We start from the raw sequence: 18,253 nt of genomic DNA, 5'->3' as shown, positions 1-18,253 counted from the left end.
TCATCCTGGACACAACTTCAGAGTGGCATTTCTAGTAAAGACTCCTGTATTGCAGGTGAAAATATGGAGACATATTCCTCACAGTGCTAACCTGAGGACTCATTCGCTGTGATGGGTTATGTCTCTGCTGTTTGATAAAGCTGTGCAGCTCCTCAAATGGAGAGGGGTGATAGGAAGGAGGGAAGGGAGCTGCAGCAGGGGAATCTCAAATGACAGAAGAGTGCACAGCGAGGGTGATGTCACCTGGGGGGGTTACAGTGTGCAGCTCTGGGAAGCATCCATTCCTCTGTGGACAGTGGGGTGACTGCTCTTCAGGTAGAAATGGAGGTGGATAAATAAAATGCAATAAATCAATCTTCTGCTAGTTCCTTCCTAACTTGTTCTGCTTTTCCTGCATCTTTCACGTCTCTGCACAGCTCTTGTTGTGGAAGTTGAACATGTGACAGAAATAGTGAGGAAACACACTGCCACATCAGAAATCTGGAAAATAATTTGAGGAATTTTTGTTGCTTATTTGTGCAAAACTGCTGCAAGGAATTTTTCTCTCTCTGGGAAAGAGAACCTCTCTGAATGATGCATTCTATAAGGCCATACGTGCTTTCCTGTTGCCAAAGCTGAAAAGCTGTATGGCTGTAGCTAGAATGGCCTTGCTCTGAGATAAATGACTGACAGTATAAGGCTGAACTTTTTCATCTGAAAGCTACAGAGTAGGGAAAAACTCTGCTGAACACGACTGAGAATTGGCCTGTGCAGAGGGGGGAGGAAGTCAGACATCTTTCATTTGCTGCTGCTGCTTTGTAAGGAACAAGTCAAGTCAGTAGCTTCTTGCTGACTGGTCCTCATTTTTTCCACCCCTCACCTGGTTTCTTCCTCAGACATGGCCTCTATCCTGCTGTAGGGAGAAGTAGTACTGATATTGCATGTGGAGAAAGGAGACATTTGTAGAACTACATGTATGAAAACAACAGACTAAGCTAATTTTACAGTATTTCTTATGAAATAGATGAAAATACAGGAAAATTAGTTCATCTCCTGAAGCATGGTAGCATACTGACTGTGGAGAGAGGTACATTCAATACACTGGGGAGTGTGGATTATGTTCAGCCCACTTGAAATAATTACTGCTATCAGTCTCTTCAGGCAGCTATTTTCCTAATATTCTGCATGGACATGGGGTTTTTTGGGTTTTTTGAGTTTGTTTGGGTTTTTGTTGTTGTTTTTGGTTTTGGTGTTTTTTGTTTGGTTGGTTGGGTTTTGTTTGGTTGGTTGGGAGCTTTTTTTGTTCTGCTTTGACCTTTCTCACTTTACACACACTTTGCACAACTTATGAGAAAATTTCATCCCCTTCAGTCTCATGCCACTACAGGAGAAGTAATGGGGATTTGTTTATCCCTCTGATTCACAGACCAGTGCCTTCAGTAACCCCTGGAGATTTCTGTAGTAAGCAACCTGAAACACTTGAAAAAGATATCATTTCCAGAGGGGTCAGTGTTCATGGCTGAAAGCTTCAACAATAGATTAAGCTGGGCATTTTGGTGGAAAAAAAAAATCTGCTTGTATTTAATCTGAGCTGAATTACTATTCCCACGTTGTGTGCAATGACTGAAAATAGTGTATTAAAAATAGCAAGGTCTACTCTATAAAGCAGGTTACAGACACATGTTAATAAACACATGCTTCCTGCCTTGTATGTACCTGGAATTAATACTAATCTCTGTAATTCAGGAACTAATTGTCCATCTTCCTTTGTGCCTAAAGGTGGGAACCAGCCACTTTACTTTTAGCTGCCTGAGATTCAAACCTGGAGGGAGTTGAGATTAAGGTATAAGATAAAAAGAAAGGTGAATTCCAAGTAAGGAGAGATATTTAAATAAGGAAGTTAAATCCATTGGTCCCAGTTTCCCAGAGGCACCATGCAAAGACTTTCTTTTCTTGAGTGATGCACCCCTTCAGGCTCTGTATGCTGGTCCTGTATTCTCATTGTTGTGAATGTCAGTTCAAATGTCCAACTTCCATGTGAATATTCACATTTGAATATTTAAGATGAGTCCTGTGTCTCCCACCCCTAGAATTAGGAGCCTAACATCTAGATGGAACAGTATGAAGTGCCTGAACAGATAATGTAATTCTCTGAATGCTGTCCTAATCATCTGCTTCATGGCATCGAAAGTAATAATAAGAATTCTGCAGAACAGAATACAGAGGAACTAGAAAATTCTATCTTGAGAGAAGAAATTGGTGTCAATATCTCCTTTTGTCTTAGCAAGGTTCCTTATGTTGGTTGATGCTTTCTAGTTGCTATCAGCAGTATCCAGAGACACAAAGTTATGTAAAAGGAGTTCCATCCTTTGCCCAGATATCTGTAGCTTTCATTCCTGCTGTGCTGTGCCATATTCAAAGTTAATTGGATGACCCAATTTTAAACCTGAAATACAGTCTGAACTTAGAGACTGTGTCAGTGCGGTTGTAAGTTGCTTGAAGAGCACGTTTACAATGTTTGGTACAAAGAGCTGGGGGCCAAAACAGAGTGTTGGAAGCACATTAGCAGTTAATGACTGAAAAGAGAGGTCACCACTGGAATGGGAGTGTATACAATCATCATATAATAAAAATCAGATTTTTGCATTTTAGTCAAATTCTATATAGTGAGAGACTGGTATGAGGACAGTTTAAGGGACTGTGTTCACCATTCCCCTGCATTATAATAAAACACCATCCTACTTTCCATATGCCATTTAGTGTTCAAAATAGATCAGCTGAGCTAAGTTTCCTTTACAAACTAAATCAGACTGTAAGCTTTGTGTTTCTGTTTCATTCATCATGTGCTTTTGAGGCCTCCTCATGTTCTTGTTAATAATTCAGCCTTTGCCTATTCTAGGTTTATTGCTCAGGGAGACAGTACCTTTTGCTGAGTTGAGCATATGGCTAACAGGAGCTATGTCAGGTAAGGAGTGCAACCTTTAGTTTTCCACCTGTTCTCTTTGTCATTGGTCAGCTTTGGAAAAGAATTATAATGTAGTCAGGTTTGGAACAACTGCTAGCTTGGGTAGCCTGTTATTTTGAAGTATCTGGAAAAATGCCAAAGATCTCAAGTGTCTTGAAGACTGTCAAGCTTTTGCTTTTTCTGTTTCTTGTTGCAACAGATGAGAACACAGCAAGTCCTGAAGCAAACTGGATTAGGTAAGAAAGTTTTTAAATGTCATCATCTGTGGCACCCTGGAGAAAAACTAAATGTGTTGTTCTGACTCACTTCCACAAAATAGACAAATCCTTATCTCATTTGCTAACATGTCAAAATTATCTTAGAGATGTCAGCTGGTTGCTGGGGGCTGTTCCTCTGCTTGGAGCTGTATTTATTAATATTTTCCTCTTTTTTGTTCTTTCTCATGTAATGAAATTAAGCTATTGAGCTGGAAAAATAGCTAATTCCTGACTTCATCTTAATGCCAAGAACACTGTGAAAGGTATGGAGAACATATAATTAGATATAACAGTTACTGACAGTTGTTGCTTTGCAATGAGACCTTCCTGCATTTCTGTAACAGCCCAGCTGTACATTTCTGTAACAGCCCAGCTGTACTTGGTAGGTTGCACTGGAGGTGTAATTCCATTGGTGAACGTTCCCTAGGGGTAGAACTGCCCTTGTGATTTTGGGCTTTTTCAGCCCCTTCTCTTTCTCCTGCTATTCAGAAACTACTTGCTGGAGAGACCTTTGAGCTGAGTGGTATGTGGCATGATGAAACACAAATCTCTAGGACTGGTAAAATTCTTAAGGTTTTTTTTTGGTAACTCTTTAGTCTCACCTCTGAAAGAAAATTCAGTGCTTCGTTTCTACAGGCCTTACCTGTTGGCTTCCTTCAAAAGAATGATTGTTATAAACCACACCTTAAAGGCTGTTAGTTTTGACTTATGAGTTTGTAGTGTTGCTGGTTACGATGTGGGGCAGTGCCTAGAGTATTGGAGGAGGAACAAGCTTTTACAACCTTGATACAATAAGAAAGGATGGATTGTGAAGAGTGCAGCCTGTACTGCTTTCATTATAACTCCTATCTGAAGAATCGACTCATGGTATACCTTTTCCTGCTTGGGTTCTTTGCCAAAGAACTAAAATGGTAACTTTGTTTCTCATCAGGATTCATGGCCCTGTCAGTGTCAACCGATTGTGAAATGAAACCTGGGGATTTCATTGTCAAAAATTTTAAAGAGCAAAATCAATTCACTGAAAATATTAATGCTGTAGGTAACAATTTCCAGCTAAGGATTTGCACATTGTGTTAGCTCTTTTTAAAAAAGCCCAAAATTCTTGCATGGAATCCTTATGTATTTGTATAGTAACAAGAATAGCTCTTTTTAAGTCGTTGTGATAATGGAGCTAATGACAGGACAGTTGGCACTGTCATGCTAAGGTGATCTTCACCCTTGCAAGACAAAATACAGTTAGATTGGCACAATTTTTGCAGAGATAGGCAGTTATCCATGTGTATAAAAGATTTGACTCCTGTTAGCTAGCAGATGCCTGTGTCCTTGACAAAGCTGTTTTGCAAGATAGATATACCTATAGAATGCACAGTGGTCTATAGTATGTGCCACAGCTTCTTCTCCAAAATGCTTTGTGACTTGAAAACATATAAATGTTTTGGGGACTATATGGAGGATCTTGTGGAGTGCAGTGGTGATACCTTTACTGGTAAGGCTGTCCTAAGCCCAAGATGTATCAGATTGTCATAGTACCAAGTAAATCTACTCTACCCTTGACACAGTTCTGTCTCTACAATGGAGGCTGTCCTAGACTTGTAGGTATGCAGTTGTGCCTTACCTTTGCTGCCTTCCTGGCCTTTCCTCTTCCTTGCATTTGGAGCCAGGTGTGCAGGTCTCAAATAGAGCTTTTTAATGCAGTCCTGCATCTCCTTGTTCCAGGTGTTCTATTTTCTACCTGTGGCTTTAAGGAGATAGAAGTTTTTTAGGAGGACTCTGTCACTAATAAGCAGCATATTGTAAATGTTTTGGTAAAGACTTTATAATATCCTACAGTGATGGAGGTGTCTTGCGTAGGGGAAGTCACTTATTTTACCATGGGCAGCTTAAGTACAGCTATAACCAGACACTAGAGATTTGAGATTCATATCCAAATGATGTTGTATGATGTTGTATGTAAAAATAGGTACAAGAAGGTAGAGGCATCTCAGGCACTTTTTTTAGTGGATAATAAAGGAAAATAAAGAAGTATTTAAGGAACATTCTCTCCTGGCACTGAAATCTGGAACAACAGAAAATGCTGCTTAAAACGGTTTGGAAGAGTGCTGTCTCCACTTATTGTGATTTCCTGGATAGGTATCAAACTAGAATAGTGGTCCTGATCCCAAAGAGAGTCTTATCTTCATATTTGACTACTTCTTGGAAAAAGTGAAATCCCATCCATTGTTTTTGTTTCCTAGATACTTCCCTGCACAAGCAGAATTTACTGAACTCTTCGAGGTGGAAAGTTTCCTGATTTCTAGTAGTGTTCTCTGCTACTTCTGCACTCAGCTCAGGCATTGAGCAAATGTGATAGAAGGAGGGAAATGGTTCAATGGTAGCTCACTGTAAGAATAATTTGTTCTGTTAGTCTTTGGTGAGCAACACCATTAAGAGTTCTCATCTCTTCCATGGTTTTCCTTCTTCTACTATTCTCTGTTACCCGGCCTAGCATGAACAGAGGGGTAGAAGTTAACTGTGGTTGATTTGGTCTTGAAAGACAGGACAAACATTTTCAGTAACTCTTCCCCTCTCTCTTTCCCTCTCTCTTTCTCTCTCTCTTTTTCTCACTCTCCCTCCCCCTCTCTCTCCCTCTTTCTCTTTTTCTTAATTGTTTGTAAGTATGTACAGAAAATATACAAAATTTTAACACAAAGTAAGAATTATTATGAATAAGAAAAACTGGAAATGGAGAAGTAGCTTAGTGTGGTGCAAAAGGTTGCCTGTAGGATTAAGGCATCCTGAAGGTCAGTCCTTTGAACATACTAAGACTTTGGCTGATGGTAGAAAATTATTTTCTTGCAAATGCTTTGCAGGTCACTGCAGATTTTTCAGAATCTGTCATGTCACTGAGGCATTTGTTTTAAAAAGTATTTTTAAAAGCTGTTATTCCGTATTGGTGAGGTTTTTGATTCAGAAAAAGGAGAAATTGTTGTAAAGTTCCCTGTCCCAGTTACTTCATACTTTTTAATACCTTAAAAAATAATAAAACCCAGAGGTACATGGACTGTAGAAGCTGTTCTCCCTCAGAGTTCTTCAAGTTTCTGATCTCTAAATATGTTGCTGGCCAGTCTGGATGCAACTAATATTCACTGACCTCCTCTCTGCTGTGGGACAATCCTGTCACATTCTAGTATGTCCATACAACTTGTTGAGCTGTTTGATACATCATTCTGTTTGCTCTACAGAATTGGTATAAAATCTGTTCCAAAAAAACCCAAACCAGACCCTTTTTTCTGATATTGAAAGAATGCAATATGGCCTTTGACAGCAGTTTTCCTGCATATTACTGCATAAAGCAGGAGGAGTTGTAAAACATGTAGAGTGGGATGGCTGTTTTCATGTTTCCTGGTATATTTTTTACACTGTTATTTGCACATTATTTTAAACCTACTGGAAGGATGAATGATAGATGTGATTAATTCCAGCTCACTTGAAAGAAGAGGGTATGTTTGGTGCACATCTTGTCTCCACTTGTTCTCTCAGCATTTCTGTCAGTAGTTACACGGATGATCTTTATAACTTGTGTTTAGCCTGTGAAATGGATGTGAAGACCTGTCAGACTACCTTTTCCAATACATTTTCTTCTGCAGAAACAAACCTAACGTAAATGTCATCTGTGGTATGAGCAACTGTAGCAGATGGAGCATTGAATTAATGTTTCTGAGAGGCAAGCCAGGAGAGATGATGAGATAAATACAGTAGATATAGTACATAATTCAAAAAACTTACTGTGATTAAAAATGAATTAAAGGAAGAAGAGTGTATCTTCAGAAGTTAAGAGTATTTAAAAATCACTTTAGCTTTTTTACTTTTGGAAAATGGTTAAAAATCATTTACAACTATGCTAATGGTGAAAATTCCCCATTAGTTAAATTAAAAGGATATTTTTCAGCAATATCCTGAAGGAAAGGTCTTTGCTAGTCCTTTACTGGCAGAAGTGAGAAGGCTGTATTCCTCCTTATTAAAGTCTTGATGACAAATGAATATGAATATTTCATTAGGCAGAAGAATACTTTGTTAGCATTCAAACTTGGTCTTACTCTTGCATGAATTTCAGAGACATACAAATCAGAATATTTTTATAATTTGTGGCAAAGACTGATTTTGTTAAATAATACATATTGAGTTGCCAGGATTCTACAGAAGCTGTTTATTTAATAGAAGAAAGAAAATTATTAAATTTAAAATTAGGTTTTGGGAGAGAGGATTTTTTGAAAAGCTGTCCCTGAAGTAAGGTTCTTCTTTACACTGTGGCTTTTTGCGTGATTAAATATTGGTTGTCTAAATAATTACTTAAAAAAGAACAGAATGTCCTTATGGCCTCAAATGCTTCCTTATTTGTGTGAAGGAGAAAAAGAAAAAAAAATACAAAAAAGGAATTTGCTTGCCTTAAAATATTTGCATAACAAGTTCCACACTACATTCCTTTTTATTTTGATGAACTTTTTCTATAGAAACAATGTTAACATAAGAAACAGACAATAAACGTTCATTTAAAAGTCTGTGAACCCTAACAGTTATAACCAGGTAATGCTGTAGCATGTGCATCTTCATTTTTCTTAGAAGGTGAAAATAGTGATCATGAGAAAAATGTAACTGCCTCATGTGTTCATCAGACTCTTTGATCTCACTGGTTTTGCGTCTGGAGACACACGGATCTGTAGGTCTGCAGGTCTCACTCCTCATTGGTTTGAAAAGTGTGCAAGCTTTTGCATGTTCTGAGGGAGGCTAGCAGAAAAAAGGCTGGAGTAAAGTACCAGTGGGGTGTTTCACTGCAGTGTGGGCTGGGCTGCCCTGTGAGGGCAGGTGAGCCAGGAGCCATGGGTGCCAGTGAGGCAGCAGCCGGTGACCACACTGGGCATGGGGCATCCTGTCAGGAGCCCAGGCAGGCATGACGGCAGGCCCAGGGATGGCAGCCACTCCGCTGACAGTGCAGTGACAGCCAGGCCAGTCTGGAGGAACAAGGCAGACTCAAGGTCTGTTGAGAAGATGAAGTCCATAGGATAGTGCCTGGCTCTGGATGAGTGGCAGAGACGTGGCTGTAGGATAGCCTAGACAGGGACCAAGGATGATAGCCTCTGGTTAAATGCAGCTTCCAAGAGAAGTGAATGCCCTGACGCTTCATGCTTTTGCAAAATAGCTGGGCATTATTCTGGGTTCATTGTTGTAGCTGATAGCCAGTTTTACATGCTGATCTTGCTTCAGTCAGAGCTCTCATGCATGTCTGCTGCAGGTCTGTTTTCTCCTAATGTTTTGGATTCATGAACACCTTCAATATGTCAAAGTACAGCCCACTCAAGACTGGAGTCATTCTGGCAGAGATGACTTCAATTGCTGACACAATCTAATTGCCTCATCAAGGATTAATTCTGGATTTTGCAGTATTTTCCTTAAGTTCCCTACCAGTGGCCTATTTAACTTTTAAACTTGCATGATTGTCTCTTCATCTTTTCACAGTCACATTTTTAGTGTTTTCTTTATACACGTAGTAAAACTCAAATTTGTAATTTTTTTTTTTTTTAATGTGGAGTACTATATGGCTTCTGATTTTGTGACATTGCACTGCACTTCCTGCACTGTACTTCCTTTCTACATCTGAATTAGCAAATATATGAGCTGCTTTAGAATCTGTCATCTGACAGATTTTTTCTTCCTTTTTCACTGGCAATCAGTAGTTAAAGGTACAGAATGAACTTGGTTTATATCTCCTCATTTTTTCCCCTCCCTGTTTATTCCTGGAGTCTAGGAGGCCTGTGAATAATTTCTGAAATCATGGTAGATTTGAGGTCCCTGAAAGAGTTATTGTTCAGAGAACAAGTCCAACAGAACTTAACTTTCCCTAATCTGTCTCTGTCAGATGGGTTGGTTTTTTCCCCCTAAAGCTAAGATACGAATTTGCAGTTTCAAAATCATTATTTGTTTGTGGCTGACCTTTCTCAGCAGTGATGAGAGGAAAGCAGCATGTGTAGTCTATAATGTGTTTTCCTAATGTTTGCAGCAGTACCTTTGCTGCTGAACTCACAAAAGTGGCGTTTCCCTGTTCTGGACTGAATTAGGCAAGGGATCTGTAATCTTACCTTGGAAATGCTTTGTTACAGCATCCTTCAAAAATAGGATTGCATGCTAAACCACTGCAGCAACATTCATTATTATCACATGCAGCTTTTATTAAAAGACTCATTTAACTATGAGACTCATCTTGATCCCATTTATGTATCTGCTTAAAGGATGGCTGTGAATTGAGAACATGATAAATGTATAAAAAGTAAATGTTACCATTTAGAGATGCTTTTTTTCCTGAGGTTTGGCCATTTTCCAGCTAATGTTGTGCTTCTCAATGGACCAACAGATTGTGAGAAGTTGAGCCAAATGTGAATGATCCAGTGTGTTACAAGCTAGGTGAGACTTTTTACATGAGACCTAAAGCAGTCAACTTCTCAGGAAGATGGAAGGCAATTATTTGATGGACAAACAGTTTACTGATTTCTTAGATAAACGACTCATAGTTGGTGTTTTAGAGGTGCAGACAAAGGTGAATTGCCCCAGAGATAGGGATGAATTATGAAGACGATATGAGCTGAAAAAGAGCTGTGACTTTATTAAATAAGATCTTTCAGGACTGATCTGAATCTAAATGGATGCAGACTATTTTTTTTTCTCTATTCTCTTTTGATTTTACAAACCTTGGTAAACTGAATTGCCTTATTATTAAAGCAGGAAATAAATTATTTTTCTAGCTATTTATATTGACCTGGTTTAGGTGCAGGGTGATATCAGTACAGCCAACTAGTTTGAAGGAATTTGTGTCTGTAGACTTGCAATCCATAGGTGGTACTGAACTACTTTTGGGCAGCCAGCAGCCCAAAATATTTCTTAGATGCTGTAAAGATAGTGGAGTTGCATAGGTCAGTGCACAAATAAATAGCTCCTTGTGTAAGAAGAGAATTCCATTGCTGAAGAGGAATCTCTCTGGAATGCTAGTGAGAAGCCCAGGGATTGCAAAGGAGTGTGATTAGAGGATGATACCACACATTTTACAAATTGGGAGAACAGAGATAGAGAAAAGTGAGAATTTTTTTCTGGGATACACACAAAAATACTCTGTACCTTAGCCCTTTGCTGTACCATGCTTTCAGGTGCAGGTTTTTTCCAGCTCCTGTTGCTTCCCACATACTGGTTGTCTTCACTAATGTAAAAATTGAGCAAACTGGTCCCCATGCCTTTGATATAACATCCCATTTTGGAATTTCTTCAGTTTTCATTAGTGAATTAACTGGACATATAAATATTTATGACTATCTCAGATGTCTATTACTACAGGAAATAAATAATTCATTATAGAGAATTACCTTTGTACAATTGATACCACAAGGATATGAATCAGATATGGCAATTTCCAAAAACACTGCACAGTATATTGTTTTTGCTGGAACACTCTCAAGTGAATATCTTGTTGATGCAACCATTGTTTTTCTTAGCTGGGTAACCAACCTTTCATTATGTCAAGAGTAGTGATGGGAGAAAATATATTTACAAAAATGTGAGTACAGTTAAAGTATATTGACAGCTGGGGCAATTCAAGGAATCTATATACAATACCTAATTTCTCTTTGACATTGGGAAGGTTTTTGTGTAAATCTGTCAAAATACAAGCATCATTTTGAATGTGGTTTTATTTGCCTTATTTGCTATGCTTCTGCAGATTGGTTGAAATAAACTTTGCACCTGCCAAAAGCTGGATAAAAAAAAAAGAATAAAAGGAAAACAAAGAGGAAAAATTAAATTTTGTTGACTGAGTGGCATTAAATAAAGGACAAATCAATTATCAAACAGAGTGGAAGGCTGGACTCCAGTGGGAGGTTTTGGTCACATAGTGTGTTTGAAGAGGAATGACGTAGCAAGGCAGGCCAGAAGATTAAAGGAAGGGGATTCTTATCAGCCATTTTGAAGGAAAATCAGCTTCTCTTTTCACAAAAAGCCATCATGCTGCAGAGATCAGGAGGAGGGACTTAGAAAAGAAGAGCAAATGTGTTTCAGAGTAAATGACATAAGCTTGAAATAAGTGACTAGGGACTCCTTGTTCTAGTGAGAAGCTGAAAGAGTTTGAGAAGTCGGGAAGCTGAAGTCCAGACAAGATGTCTGTTGATTTTACTGTTTATTTATGTTCTTTGCAATTGCTGAAGTAAAGGGGTTTTCAGAAACCTTGTTAAATCTGTGCATATATTTATTTCACCTCACACAATATATTTAAAAATACCCTTGCTCTGGAGCTGAGAGAGGGTTTCAAGGCATGGGAGAGCAAGCAGCCAGCATGCCTCTGTGGCTGACTGAGATAGTTTACAAAGTCACGTGTCTGACAAGGGAAGCCAAAATGTATGTGCTTTGAGCTTCAGGGGACACTTCCAGCAAACCATGGGGGTGCCTCTGCACCGTTACCTGGCAACAGTTGATGAGACTTCTGAGAGGGCTGTTGCAGTGGGACATTGCTGTAATGTGCAGAGAGTTGTAGCTTGGTATGTCTGTGTAGGAGTCACCTTTCAATACAAGGTGTTACCATTGAAAGGTGCTAGTTTGTCCAATTTGTAAATAGAACCTGAGGCATGTATCAAATATGATTTCTGCAGTACAGGAGGTGAGTTCTAGTCAAGAGTATCTCTTGAGTTCTCCGAACTCCTGGGATTGTATTTGAAATGCAGGCTCTATTTGTAAAGCTATCTTGTAAAAGGAGCATCCTCATTACACCACATCACTCATACCATATAACGATACCCTTCTTAATTGGATCATGTCAGTTTCTGTTTTGCTCATCATGCTTTTATGGTGCCTCAGACTTTGTTCTTTTAGCAGGTACTCTCTGCTTAAACAGTAGGCTGTTTGCAAAGGGTATCCTTACTAGAGGGGAAATGACCCACTGTCATATGAAGTGATAGTGAAGGTGAAATATTGTTAAAAATGTAGCATGGTAGATCCTGTTTCATGTTGTCTGTACAATCTAATCTACTTTTAGTCTGCTCTGACTGATATCTCAGTTCAGTGCTGCTTGTGGTGACATAAAACTATTTTATCTATTCTATTTTTCTGTTTTCTCAAATGGTATCACAAGATGTTTTTCTCTTTTGAGCTCTGAAACTCCACAGTATTGAACACAGGGCTGTTACATAGACATTTTATACATAAACAGTATGTATAAAAGAAAACTAAATAACTGCTAATAAACTGCTGAAGGCTGATTATTCCAGGTTGTAGTTACTGTACTCAGTGTGTGATACAGCATCCTTACCTGCCATATTTTCTCCTTGTAAATTAAGTTCAGGCATTCTCTTAAGTTTTTTCCCAGACCATCTGCAGCACCCCAATAGTTAATCTGGGAGAAAGGCCAGTTTGGTACTTTATTCTGTGTTTAAATTCTGTTCTGAAAGTTCATGGACAATTTTGTTGTTGTTATTAAATTGTTTCTCTTCAAGATTACAGCTCTTGGAGGCGTTAATCTCTTTCAAATCCCCTGAATCAGTAGGAATTGAAATTGATTAGTGCTTCTCGGTGTGAAATAGCTGACAGGAGCATGCTCTGAGAATTTTTGGTTTTGTTGGTATTGGCATCTATTGTTGCTCCTGAGGTGCTTGTGTCTTTTCACTTAATGGGATAGCTGAGTGTTTTGGTGATGTGTTTTTGTATTAGTGGACATCAGGCCTGAATGTCAATTGTGGTAGACTTGTGTGATAAAGATAAATCAGATCTTCCTTACTGATGACCATATCTCAGAATGTGTGGTAAAGTGGACCAAGGTCTCAGTTTCTCTTCAAATTCATAAGGCCAGACATTGTACTGGATTAATATCTGAGAGCTTTGGAGTACTGCAGCAGTATGGTTTGCTGTTCCCAATGTAGAAATGCATAAGCCAGGAAGATAAGAAAAGGTCCACCGGTAGTTATATCACTTTGTTAAGACATTCTTTTTTTTGCTTTATATCAATATTAAAGAATGGTAAGGTCTCTTTTGGGTTCAGATCAGAAAAAAAAGTTGTTTTGGTTACTCCCTGTAGATTAAGGCATTGTTTAATAACATACACAGGTGTAATAGCTCTGAGATGCTTCTATGTTTCTCTTTTATTTTGTTATTACAGACAGAATCTGTCCTTTTTTATCTGTACCCTGAAAACCCTAACTGATTTTCAAGTTCATTGTGAGCAGCAGTGGATACCAGCCACCTTTAGACAGTCACACAATCACAGAATATGCTGAGCTGGAAGGGACCCACAAGAATCATTGAGTCCAGCTCCTGGCCCTCCAGAGCACCATCCTCAAGGGTCACACCCTCTGCCTGAGTGTGACTGTCCAAATGCTTCTTGGTCTCTGTCAAAGCTTGGTGCTGTGACCACTTCCATGGGGAGTCTCACTGCCTTTAGGTGAAGGACCTTTTCCTGATGTCCAGCCTAAACCTCTTCTGACACAACTTCAGACCATTCCCTTGGGTCCTGTCACTGGTCACCACAGAGAAGACATCAGTGCTGCCCCTCCTTTTCCCCTCACAAGGAAGTTGTAGACCTGTGATCAGGTCTCCCCTCAGCCTCCTGTTCTCCAGGCTGAACAGACCAAATAACCTCAGCTGCCCCTCATGCAGCTCCCCTTCAAGGCCTTCACCATCTTCGTTGTGCTTCTTTGGACACTTCTCTAATACCTTAAATTGTGGTGGCCAAAACTGCAAGTAATATTTAAGGTGAGGCCACCCCAGAGCAGAGCAGAGCAGGACAATCCCTCCCTTGCCCGGCTGGCCGTGCTGTGCCTGATGCCCCAGGACAGGGCTGACCCTCCCGGCTGCCAGGGCACTGCTGACTCACATTCAACTCTCCCGTGAGCAGAACCCCCTGGTCCCTCTCTGTGGCACTGCTCTCCAGCACCTCATTCCCCAGTCTGTCCCTGCATCCAGGGTTGCCCAGTCCCAGGTGCAGAATTCAGCACTTTCCCTTGCTGAGCTTTATATGATCTGTGGTTGCTCAGCCCTGTAATTTGTTGACATCTCTCTGCAGGGCCTCCCTGCCTTTGGGGGCGTCAGCAGCTCTTCCCAGTTTTGTATCATCTGTGAACTTGCTCAGTATCCCAGTCCTGCCTTTGTCTGGGAAGACATTAAGCCAGTTGCTTGGTGGTTTTGTCTTGGTCTCTGTTATAGAATTCAACTTACGTGACTGTAGGCCCAGAAAGCATAACCCAAAGAATAAATTTATAATTTATTAAACTTAATTCTTTAGAGGTTCTTTTGATAACTGCTCCTTGAAAATAGCTGCTGAAGTAAGTTTAAAATAATGGATTCTATCTCATATGCCTATTATTATTTTTGAAGCCTGTTAGAGGAGAGAAATTATGCAAATTGGTGTCACGCTAGGCTACTGCACACATGCTGGTAATGCATAACAACTAGCTCACTGATGAAAATGCTTCATCTTAAGCAAGAAGTCATTGTCAGTGCTAAGAGATTCTTCGTATCATGATTAATAGTTTATTATTTTTCTTATGGATAAAAGAGAGTATCTCTTCTTATTAAAAATCTGCATTAGAATAAAACTGCTGTGAAATAAATACTGGAGAATTATGGTGATGAATTATGGTTGACTGCATTATACAATTAAGGAATATTGTGAAACAATAGGAAGATCCCTTCAAAATATTAAGTAGTTATTGGTCACTCTGTGTGAATGACAAAGTGGCTTTAATTCTTCAGCTCCTGCTAGTAAAAGACTTGATAAATAGATCAAACTCAGTATCAATTAGTGTCACAACGATCATTAGCATTAATGAAGCGAAGCTGCTAGGATTGAACCAATTTCTTTGTAGCTCCATGACTGCATCTTGAGCTAGCAAACACTACACACAGTAGAGTTATCTAATGCTGGGCGTGAGAACCAGTACATGGAGCACACAGTTCTGTGCAGGACTGGCTGAAACAAGCTCTCCCTGTGAGGAAGCTATCTTGGTGCTGAAGAATTCTGATACGCTTAGCAGGACAGAAATCCAATATAAGATAAGCTGGTTTCAGAAAATAGGTCACTAATGTAAGGTTGCAGTTATTTTCTTCCAAAGTTTATCCTACATCTGTCTTAGATTTCTTCTTCCTTGTCCATACACAAAGCTTATCAAACTTTCTGATTAGGACTGCAGTGAAGAGCCTGGTTTTGGTCTGTGAGTCATCATTCTGTTGCAGACTTCATCCTTCCATTTTTGCAGTAACACATGCATTTTGTTTGCCCTGTTAAATTGCTACCAAAGGAGGCAGAGAAAACCTTCTCAGGTCCTGATTTTTCACTCGTGGGGAGTGCACCTGGTAGTCACCTGATTTGCCACCTACAGTTTATAACTGAATGGCTCATGGGATTATAAGCTTTATTTTAGTGCTGCGTTCACAGCCTGAGGTGGAATTCATGTGTTAGTTGTTAGTAACTTGTAAATGCTTTAGTGTGTTTTGCTTGTTGGAATTCTATTTCATTAGCTAATATAAATAGCATTTCTGCAATAGGAATGTCACTGATCACAACTGATTGTTTGAGTTGTTTTTCTTAACAGGCTTTCAGACATTTGGATCTGGTCTTGGATCTTGATCTTTAAACCGAAAATAATTTCTGTTTAATAATGTTTAATTAATTTAATAATCATATAACTGACTAGGTATATGATTTTACAGCATTTGGTCCTTGGAGCTAAAGCGAAGATATCGAACTGATTAATTAGCAGTCAAATAAATGAAATGTATTGCAGCTCTTTGTGAATGATCAGGGTCTTTATTTTCAATGTTACTCAAAAATTCAGTAGAAGTTTTTGTTGATTTCTGTTTTAGTAGCAAGATACTCTTTACCTCACAGGATGACTCTCAAAAATACTTGGTTTACCATGTGCAGGAAATGATCTTTTGCAATAATTTGATTCTCAGCAAAGAATTTGGTCTTTTATTGCTGTATATAATTTTCTGTGTTAGTCCCAGTTAGTTTCTTAAATACAGCATGCCTACCAGAAAGCCTTGGAAGTGTCATTTTCCATTAATAATACATTTTTCTAATTTTGTGAAAGCAAAAGAATTGCTACTTGGACTCCATGAAAGATGGAAGTTCATCAAGAGAGGGAGTTCACTTGGGAGTCACAGGATGAGGTGCTAAAATAGTTCTGGAGTAAAATAACTTTGTGACTCAGCAATAGAGTCAGGAGTGCCTCCTGATCTGACACAGTCCTGCTGAAAAGACTGAAAATGCGCACCTGATTAGAAGATTGCAGGGGAGCTGGTCAGAGGCGAGCTGTACTTTACCTTTGCCTTCCTGCATCCTGGATCTGTTTGTTTATGAAACTGCCTGATCAGGATGATGTATTCACCCCCTGCCCTGAGTAGTTTGTTTTGTAGGGATGATACAAAGATGGTCAAACATTATTGGACAAAGGTTAATGTTGTTCTCATAAATATAAAGATCCGATAAGAGTTTACTTACAAACATTTGTAATGCAACACATTATTATGCAGTGAATCTGAATGAAAACATGTGCTGGATTATCTGGACTAAGCACATGCATTTTTCCTCCCATACATTTTCCAGGATATTAATGGAGAGTTTTCTGGTTTAGATTCAAATATTTGATCCAAGAATTTGAGTTAAAGTTATGATCTTAAATGTACCTTCAGTTCAGAACTGATTTAGGAGTGCTGGTGTGACATTTTTACCTTTTGACTAGAGTATTCTATGTTCTCTTTATTTCTAGAGAACTAGGTGACATTTAGATTTCCGTGCCATGATGGTCAGCAGCTGTTTTTGTGCTCAGGTTATTATGGCTGATACTCAGAATGTGGTCATGTTTCATACTGTGATGAACTGGAAGCACAGACAAGACAAGGGAGCAAATAATTCCAATGCTTTCATCAGAGCTGGTGTCCAGACACAGTCCGTTGCCACTGGTTATCACTCAGCTTTGGCCCTGTGGCTAATACTGCAAGTCTAAAAGCCTAGAGTATATAGTCCAGCCATACAAAGGAACAACAACAAGAACAACAACAAATTAAGATAATCCTGAATTTAAAGGACTTTATGGAGGCAAAGACAGTGTATGTAAGCACAAATAATAAAAAACTTTAAAAAGCTTAAGTTAGAGTATGTGGAAAGGGAGAACATGTTTCCCACTTGTGTTCTGTCTGTTTCCAATTTTGAACACCCAGAGTTGATTTCATGGCTTGTATATTCAAGTGAGACTTGTTCTGTGAACAGAATTTAGCTGCAGTGTTCTTGGATCTACCTTTCATCTATAAATAACAGCAGTTCTATTCTGGTTGTCCTGTTTTGTCCCTTATATTTGCCTGGAGAAAATATGTGATCAGCTGAGGTATGGTTCTTTTATTGTTTGTAAGTTTTATAGCATCAGTAATAGCTTTTGAACATGCTTTTATTCTTCTCCTTCATCTTCTTCCATCACTAACTTTTATCCCAAAAAAGCTATCCACAGCACATTCTGTAATCTCTCTTTCTAAATCCAACTGAGAACAGTTGTAGGATAGTGTCTTGATGGATTTTTTTGGTATGCTTCATTTCAAGATGCTGACATTCTCTTTGTTTTTACCTAGCCAGTGAGAAATAGCAGGAGGAGAGTAACAGAGGATGCTGTTCTGACTGTTGATTTTCATGTGCCTTTTGTTGGTTCATTAATTCCTCTAACAATTGCTTCTGAGGTAGCTGTCTGTGTGTGACCACTACTAGCCAGCAGAATAGGGTCTGTCATGGCTAGGTGAGGCCATGGCTGATAATGTCAGCTTCACCTTCTGAATTCTTCTTCCAAGGAGTTATAATTTAGTGAGTTCTCTACAAATAGTGAAATAACCTTACTGTTGAATATGTCATTCTTACTGTTCCACAGTGTTTGTAAATGCCAGAAGTGCATAAACATGCTGGCTCACAAGAGAGACAAGAGTGCTGAGACAAAATGGAACATTGCAAAAAGGAGCCCAGTCTGTGAATTTTTGTTACTTTCACTAGTATTGGCTGGTATTGCTATCA

At 39.1% G+C, this 18,253-nt stretch overlaps 1 protein-coding gene across 3 annotated transcripts in view; it reads left to right on the top strand.

Annotated features, from left to right (window-relative positions):
* MYO3B (myosin IIIB) overlaps nucleotides 1-18,253 on the top strand; it is a 194,985-nt gene that overhangs the window by 2,629 nt on the left and 174,103 nt on the right. For all 3 annotated transcript variants that reach the window (XM_066189973.1, XM_066189971.1, XM_066189972.1), the window contains exons 3-4: nucleotides 2,879-2,944; nucleotides 3,144-3,180. In XM_066189973.1, the coding sequence (XP_066046070.1) occupies nucleotides 2,938-2,944; nucleotides 3,144-3,180 (44 nt within the window). In that variant the 5' untranslated portion in view covers nucleotides 2,879-2,937. The remainder of the gene's footprint in view (nucleotides 1-2,878; nucleotides 2,945-3,143; nucleotides 3,181-18,253) is intronic.

The sequence above is a fragment of the Chamaea fasciata genome, unplaced genomic scaffold (genome assembly GCF_029207755.1).
Source record: "Chamaea fasciata isolate MVZ Bird 193981 ecotype frontalis unplaced genomic scaffold, bChaFas1.0.hap1 SCAF_8, whole genome shotgun sequence".
Taxonomy (NCBI): Eukaryota; Metazoa; Chordata; class Aves; order Passeriformes; family Sylviidae; genus Chamaea; species Chamaea fasciata.
The sequence above is the reverse complement of the archived record's forward strand: the minus strand, read 5'-3'. Positions and strand labels throughout refer to the sequence as shown.